Below are 9,160 nucleotides of genomic sequence, written 5' to 3' on the forward strand. Positions count from 1 at the left end.
AGGTTGAATCTTTCAACCGGTACTAGCAAAACAAATAATTAGTAGGTTGAAACGTTCAACTGGTACTAGCAAAACAAATAATTAGTAGGTTGATTGTTCAACTGGTACTAGCAAAACAAATAATTAGTAGGTTGAAATGTTCAACTGGTACTAGCAAAACAAATAATTTGTAGGTTGATTGTTCAACTGGTACTAGCATAACAAATAATTAGTAGGTTGATTGTTCAACTGTTGCTAGCAAATCAAATAATTAGTAGGTTGGAACTTTCAACTGGTACTAGCAAAACAAATAATAAGTAGGTTGGAACTTTCAACTGGGACTAGCACAACAAATAATTAGTAGGTTGGAACTTTCAACTGGTACTAACAAAACAAATAATTAGTGGGTTGGAACTTTCAACTGGTACTAGCAAAACAAATAATCAGTAGGTTGGAACTTTCAACTGGTACTAGCAAAATAAATAAGTAGTAGGTTGAATGTTCAACTAGTACTAGCAAAACAAAAGAAATTATAAGCGAAATCATAACACTTACCTACGATACAAACAGAGAATAATTAGTAAGTTGAATGTTCAACTGGTACTAACAAACCAAAAGAGTCAAATGTACCTATAGTAACTAGTCTAGTAGACGCGATAGTGGTGGTTGGTACTAACGATAGGACCTTTTGTTATAGGTCGTCTAAATTAGTACAACATAGTACTTAAAAGTAAACTGACGATAGTATCTTGTTTTAGGTCATCCAAAATGTCCTAGATACCACCATTAGACGGATTCTTTAGCCCACCAAAACTTAATAGGGAGGCAAAATAGTCATAAATTGACATTATGTTAGTATAGAGTGACCTCCTATTATGTAATGTATTTATTGAATTCGAAATTATATAATAAGCAGTTTAGTGCCTCTGCCTACTGTTCCAGTTAACTTAAGGCGTAGGGTTAGATGTGTTAGATGGATGGCCTCGGGAATAGGCATATCTACTAATGTAGATTCAGGATAGATTTCAATTATACAAAAAAAAATACGCCGGTTGGAAAACATTTCCTGTAAAGTATTACAATTTAATCTTCTTCTAACCTATACCCGTATCATAAATTTACTGCATTTTGCAGATGTTCGTATGGGTAAGAACTTACTGTATCAGCTTAAATAAAAACGAACAAAGTATATATAAAAATATATTATACGACGACTTAGACGGTATTCCGGTTAAAGATTGTTGTAGCAATCCTGTTGGAACAGTTAGAAGACAGGTTAAATTATAGTTTAAGAGAAACAAGCAGGTGACCAGGATAAGAGTAATAATGCATTCTGCGTAAGTAGCCGTGGAAATTGTGGAACACAGAGGCATGCCTAAACTGCCCAAATAAAACCTATAAATAGATGAGGATATACAATTCTTCAAAATCGTATATGACCCAGATTTCATATAATAAATCCCAATTCCAATCTATTTTAGAGCCGGAATACATGATTCTATAGAATAATAATCAGGGCAAAGCTCAATTACAAACCCAAGTACAACAGGTACGTAAATAGACGCTGGGCCTGTCATAATACATCATGTCATGTAGTACCTAAAGTCAATGCTGTAAAAACTGAAGTGGCGATGCGGGGAGCCTTACACGGTGAGGAAGCACTGCTTACTAAACTACGAAACTATACCCAAGGCAACCATGACTAAGGTACTAACAGAAAAAACTCTAGTGACCAGCAGTTAACCTAATGTCTTGTAAATAGACATACGACTTTTGTCGGTTAACAGTGTAGATGACGAAGTCCCTTTTTAACTACCTAGGTAGTAGGTACACCTACTCAGATGAAGATGAAAGAGTGATGTGTGCGATGTGATGACTAATTATAATTAAGTGTAATTAAAAAGGCACTTTACCGGAAAATATATTTCCTTATTTCAGTCACATGCATAAACTTACAATAATTAAGGATGCCAAAACGCTTAGGTATGCGGTTGAGACAATACATACATTAGAAATTATACATAGTCTCAGAACCGATACATTAAATCAAAACAGAAACAAATAACTAAATACTGTGTGTAGGTACCTACACATTATAAAATAAAAACAATAAGTATTCGAATTAACCGTGATTTTGATCGCTCTCAATGACAGTTTGCCTGATGTTTAATTTGTGAGGCTAACAAATTAAGTAAAACTAGTAGATTAAAGTTGTAGCTTGAACCACTTCATTGATCTACCCAAGAGTACACATTTATTGTACTAATTGAGCACTAAGACTCAAAAGACCAAAAACCTAGGTCTTATCATTTAGAAACGTTAAACGTAACGATAAAATGGTAAAGGACCTAAACATTCGAACTGTACTCTGATGTACTCAGTATTTCATGGGATCATGGTTAGAATAATGGAATTCCATTGGTTACGCGGTTCGTTGGAAGATGTTTATTGAAATTAAATGACATACTTACCAATGGCAGGATATAGGAAGCAGACATACAAGGTGTATACCTATGTTTCAGGTTTATAAAATATGTTGCAAGTAATTGAAATAAACCGAAGAAAAAGTGTATAAGTACAAATAATAATATTTATGTGACAGTCTGACAGTAATTATTGTGGAAATAATAATACAATACTTACTGGTCACAATTCAATTGAAAAATCAGCTTTCAATTAGTAAAGTGTTACGTTATTTTCATAACATAAATTGTAATTATGATTCTTCGCATAAGTAAGTTGCTAGAATAATATTACATTCGATATTATATTTGCTGTGTTACTTTTTGAGCAATAAAATGAATAAAATAAATATTTGGATTAATTGATGTCAAGATTATATTATTCAAGTATTATAATTGTAGTGTATGCGGTTATGCGAGTGGCTTAAATAGCATACATACGCTGTCTCGTGTGTCCTTGTATTGGCGGGAAAGCCGTGAAAGAGACTTCACTTGTCTGTGGGACGATGGCCGCTGGCTATACGTTGACTATCAAGGAAGTGGAGTTAATGATTGTGCGAGGGCATTGTCGAGCCAGTGTTGGTGATAGGAGATATCAAATTACGGAATTAACATACACTATAAGTGGCGACGAGAAAAAAGGTAAGCTTCATTGCTAAAATCTCAAGGAAATGGATGACCAGTTTTGGCAAAAAACTTAGGTTATAATTCCATTCCAAAATTAAAATAACATCGTTATAATTGCCAAGCCTCATATACAAAACACTATTTGTACAATATATTTGATCGTTTCTACCATTAAATGCCATATATCATTATGTAAGCGGGGTTTTTAATGGAAAATTTGGGTTTGTTTAACCCGGCTTGTACACAAACAAGTAAGGAACCTAGACAGCGTAAAATAGTAAAAAACAATGTTCATTTTGCATTCTGAATTGAGATTCGTGCATTGTTATTAATTTCAATGTTAGCCATTTAATATGTGTTTTTTTTTTACCGTCATTCAACTTTAAAGTAATAAAAGTTGTACATATTCACTCTTAAGATGCACAGTCATGTGAAATATATACAAAATGGCTGCCGGGTTGTTATAAATCCATATTATTTATTTAGTTATTGCAATTTATCATGAGAATGTTACATTTGAACTGCTAGTGTCATTAATGCCAATGGTGTGTAGCTGGTGTAATAAAAATCAAAATTAAAATGTTTAGTTCTTATTTTCCAGCGGAGTTCATCTCAATAATACGCATATTTATTCTAGGTTATTTAGTGAAGTACAAACTTTCATAAATACTTTATTATGTTAAACTGGGTTGACATAACCTCCATTAAATTGGAAATAGTCTGGTAGTTCAAATGAATACCTCCATTCAATTGGAATTGGTCGGCATAGCCTCCATTAAATTGGGAAATGTCTGGTTGTTCAAAGGAACACCTTCATTAAATTGAATATGGTTGACAACCTCCATTAAATTGGAAATAGTCTGGTAGTTCAAATGAATACCTCCATTCAATTGGAATTGGTCGGCATAGCCTCCATTAAATTGGGAAATGTCTGGTTGTTCAAAGGAACACCTCCATTAAATTGGAACTGGTTGACAACCTTCATTAAATTGAAAACAGTCAGGTGATTAACCTATTGGTTACGAACTAATTTGATATTTCAGGTGGCCGTAACGGGATTACGTTACTATGACTCAACAACCATCGCTGACCCTGGAGGGGCTAGACTTGGATGGTGACCGAAGTTCCATCGGCAGCAAATGGGAGAGATGGAAGAGGTCACTATTCATATATATTGATGCCGCTGATGTCACATCAGATGTGAAGAAACGAGCTACATTACTGCACTTCGGAGGAACAAGCCTGCAAGATATTTACTACAACTTACCTGGTGCAGAGGTTAAAGCTGCAGTGGGAGTAGATGTTTTCGACACAGCAATAAAAAAACTTGATGAATACTTTGTCCCCAAGACTAACCGGGTTTTTGAGCGTCACATGTTCAGACTGATCAAACAGGAAGATAAAGAAAAGTTTGAAAGTTTTTTAGTCCGACTTCGGAAACAAGCTGAGAAATGCAGTTTTGATAAAAAAGATGACCACTTGATTGACCAGATCACTGAAAAATGTAATTCAGCTGAACTACGCAAGAAGATTCTCACAATAGGTGACAGCATTACCTTAGAAAAAATAGTGACTGAGGCGAATACATTAGAAGTAGTCAATGACCAATTAGAAATATATGATAAAAAACAAGGAAGCTCGGAGAAAAAGGAAGAAAACCAAGAAGTTAATGCCATTTACAATAGAAATAAGAAAGATGGTGCTTACAGAACTAAGAAAGAAGAAACACACAGAAGAAATAATACAATACCTTGTGGACGTTGCGGGAAGAAGAACCATCAAACCGATTACAAAGAGTGTCCTGCATTGGATAAAACTTGTTTTGGTTGTGGCAAGATGGGACATTTCCGTCAATACTGCAGAACAAGTGGCATGAAAAGGAAATTGGATAATCACTCAAGTAGGAACATAAAGGGAAACAAAAAAGCAAGAGTTGAAGTAGATTATGTTTTTAATATTGACAACGATGCCATAATTGAATGCGTCTTGGGTGGAATCAAGACTGATTTGCTGGTTGATTCTGGTTGCAGGCCCAACCTTATTACAGGAGAAACTTGGGAAACCTTGAAAAGTTTAGGAGCTATAGCAACCAACCAAACATCCAACCCAACCAGATCTCTTATGCCATATGGCAGTCACACTCCACTCAATGTTAAAGGATCATTTGAAACTACAATTAAGGCAAATGGTCGCGAAGAATATGCAACAGTTTATGTTATTGCGGGAGGTACGCAAGACTTGTTGGGCAGAGAAACGGCAACACGTCTGGGCGTCTTGAAAATTTGTGTAGATGTGAATAAAATTGATGAAGATGTCAAGTCAAAACCGTTTCCCAAGCTCAAGGATGTACTGGTAGAAATCCCTATTGACCAAAATGTACAACCAGTATCACAGCCATACCGGAGAATACCATTGCCTCTAGAACAAAAAGTTGAGAACAAGATCCAAGACTTACTTGCTCGAGACATCATTGAAGAAGTTAATGGACCTTCACGATGGGTGTCTCCAATGGTGCCCATTATAAAAGAAAATGGAGATTTGCGGCTGTGTGTGGATATGCGACGTGCCAATACCGCTATTTTAAGGGAAAATCATCCTTTGCCATGTATGGATAAACTATTACCGGAAATTGGGAAAGCTAAATATTTTAGTAAGCTTGATATCAAGGACGCTTTCCACCAGTTGGAATTACACCCGGATTGTAGACACATAACCACCTTTATAACAGCTAAAGGGCTCTACCAATATAAAAGACTCATGTTTGGAATTTCTTGCGCTCCGGAGATATTTCAAAAAGTTTTGGAAAAGCTTTTAGTTAAATGTGACGGAGTGTTAAACTTCATAGATGACATATTAGTTTTTGGAGACAATGAAGAGCAACATGACATGCGACTGGCAATGGTGTTGGAAGTGCTTAAGGAGAATGACATACTACTCAATGAACAGAAGTGCATATACAAGGTAAGGAAGGTCCATTTCTTGGGACACGAACTATCACCAAGTGGAGTGAAACCATTGCCAAAGTATATGGAGAGCATTTCTAACTTCAGGCTTCCGGCAACAATAGAAGAACTACAGAGCTTTTTAGGACTTGTGAATTATGTAAACAAGTGGTTGCCTAATTTAGCCACCAGAACGGAACCTTTAAAAGAATTGTTAAGGAAAAAACTGGGAAAAAAGGCTGACATCAAACCATATTGGACTAGCGAGCAAGACAGGGCATTTACAGAGCTGAAAGAGGCACTAAGTAAAATACAATCGCTAGGATATTACGATATTAATGACAAAACCCAAGTTATTGCTGACGCGAGCCCTGTTGGCCTTGGAGCTATTTTAATACAAACTGATTCAAATGGCCCGCGAATAATCGCGTATGGAAACCGGACATTAACAGACTGCGAAAGAAAATACAGTCAAACTGAGAAAGAGGCTCTTGCACTAGTTTGGTCTGTTGAACATTTTAATATATTTCTCTTCGGCAAGAAGTTTGATCTCATTACAGATCACAAGCCATTGGAAATATTGTTTGGACTAAAATCAAAGCCTTGTGCACGCATTGAACGTTGGGTGCTGAGACTCCAATCATATGATTATAACGTAACCTACAGGCCAGGAAAGGTGAATATCGCGGATCCGTTATCTCGCCTATGCAAATTGATAGATGCACAATCTAAAGGAGGAGACGAACACATACATCAAATTGTGGAGCAAGCAAGACCACATGCGACTTCAATGTCTGCCATTATTGAAGCTTCGGTGAATGATGAAGAAGTAAGAGGCGTTAAAAAGGGAGTCTATGAAAAAGAATGGAATGAGACCGTCAAAGGTTATAAAATATTTGAGAATGAACTATGTTTCTACGGTGATATTTTACTTCGAGGAAACCGAATTGTGATACCTCAGAAATTGAGGAAAGGAGTACTGGACGCTGCGCACGAAGGCCACCCTGGGATTGTCGCAATGAAGGGTAGGCTCAGGTCAAAGGTGTGGTGGCCAAGAATCGACAAGGATGCAGAAAATTTGGTTAAATCCTGCAAGAGTTGCACCCTAGTAGGCTTACCAAATCCTCCAACACCCCTGAAGAGACGCGAACTTCCTTTAGCTCCGTGGGTTGATGTCGCGATGGATCTTTTAGGACCTTTACCTAACAATGACTACCTGCTAGTTGTAGTAGACTATTATAGCCGCTATAAAGAAGTTAAAATCAGCAAGATAGTAACCAGTTGTCAAATTATAAAGCTGCTCAAAGAAATTTTTAGCAGGCTAGGTTACCCTGTCTCAATAACTGTAGACAACGGCCGGCAGTTTGTGAGCGAAGAGTTTCGATCGTTTTGCGAAGAATGCAATATCATCGTTCACAACACGGTACCGTATTGGCCCCAGATGAACGGAGAGGTCGAAAGACAGAATCGTGACATAATGAAACGCCTCAAGATCAGTCATTTGGAGAAAAAGGACATTAAAGAAAGTTTGATGGAGTACCTATTAATGTATAACAGTACGCCCCATTCATCCACAGACAAGTCACCATCAGAACTGTTCTTTAGACGACAGAATAGAGACAAGATTCCATCTATTGATAGATTTGAAAGCACTACTGTTGACCTGGGGGTACGAGAGCGTGATAAGATACAGAAAGAAAAAGGGAAAGAATATGCAGACAAAAGAAGAGGTGCTACTGAGTCTAGTCTAGCTGAAGGAGATAAAGTATATGTCAAGAATATGGACAAAGGACATAAACTCAGCTCAAACTACAATCCAACACCTTATACGGTACAAAGTGCTACTAGAGGCGACATCTCAGTGAAAAATGATATAACAGGGCAAGTACTGAGGAGAAATGTAGTTCACCTGAAAAGAGTAGAAGGACAGTGGGAAGCTGTGCAGAGGAAAGACCAGGAAGAAGGAACTGGTGGGGAACAAGGTGATAGTAATAATGAGCTGTGATTACTGTGCCATTATTCGTTTATTATTATTATTTGTTAGTTTGTATTGTTAATTACATTCATACTTTATAAAAAATATAATACTTGTTTAAAGTCTTGTAAAAGCAAAATAATATGCACTGTTAATGGTTAACCTGGAGACTGATTCTAGTATTGTAGAATATATTGATTTGGTCACAATATGCTTGTTGTTATTTATCTAATTTAACTTCAAGGGAGGGATGTAGTGTATGCGGTTATGCGAGTGGCTTAAATAGCATACATACGCTGTCTCGTGTGTCCTTGTATTGGCGGGAAAGCCGTGAAAGAGACTTCACTTGTCTGTGGGACGATGGCCGCTGGCTATACGTTGACTATCAAGGAAGTGGAGTTAATGATTGTGCGAGGGCATTGTCGAGCCAGTGTTGGTGATAGGAGATATCAAATTACGGAATTAACATACACTATAATAATTAAAGAACGATAATTAGATATGTATGCAATGCAATTAATAATAATAATGGTCAAATAGGCAGGTAAATCTTAGTAGGTACCTAACAAATTAATAATATATAAATCTATTTATATAGATTATTGTTTGCTTAACCTATTCACAAGTAAAACTAATCATAGGTACTTGACGTGGTACCTCTACAACGAATGTAACATTCCTACTTTATTTGACCTTGGATTATCTACAAGTATTTTAAATTGCATTATATATATTAACATCATACAAGACAAGTAAAACAGAGTCAATCAGTTATTGCCAATAAGTAACTAATGTCCAAGGCGCTTGGCAACCTAACAATGTTATTGTACCTAAATCATGAAATAGGTATTAATTAGTAAAATATTATATTGTATGCTAATGGAAATACCTGGAAATGTGTAAGCATCAAAAGGAAAATGTAGTAATTAAGGCGTTTAAAGTAAATCTTTGAGTTATAAGCAATTGAATAAAAAACTCAAAACTGCAAATAGGAGAAGGAGAGGGACTGACACCTAAGAAGAAATTGTAAAAGTAAAATAATAGTTTTACAGATTTAAAGGCTTGCTAGTGTTGGAAAATATTTATTATTTAACTGTTGTAAAATGAATACATCCACACCTCGCCGAGTTTCTTACGCCGGTTCTTCTCGGGTCTGAGGTTAACCTTTCCGAACC

At 36.3% G+C, this 9,160-nt stretch overlaps 1 protein-coding gene across 1 annotated transcript; it reads left to right on the forward strand.

Annotated features, from left to right (window-relative positions):
* Positions 1-4,136: 4,136 nt before the first annotated feature.
* LOC134805526 (uncharacterized protein K02A2.6-like) lies at positions 4,137-8,015 on the forward strand. Its single transcript, XM_063778811.1, has one exon. The coding sequence runs from the start codon at positions 4,137-4,139 to the stop codon at positions 8,013-8,015; it is 3,879 nt and encodes a 1,292-aa protein (XP_063634881.1).
* The last annotated feature ends 1,145 nt before the right edge of the window (positions 8,016-9,160 follow it).

Source organism: Cydia splendana, unplaced genomic scaffold, assembly GCF_910591565.1.
Source record: "Cydia splendana unplaced genomic scaffold, ilCydSple1.2 scaffold_143_ctg1, whole genome shotgun sequence".
Lineage (NCBI taxonomy): Eukaryota > Metazoa > Arthropoda > Insecta > Lepidoptera > Tortricidae > Cydia > Cydia splendana.

Coding starts and splice junctions, on each gene's coding strand:
- LOC134805526 (XM_063778811.1), top strand. CDS start 4,137: ATGACTCAACAACCATCGCTGACCCTGGAGGGGCTAGACTTGGATGGT.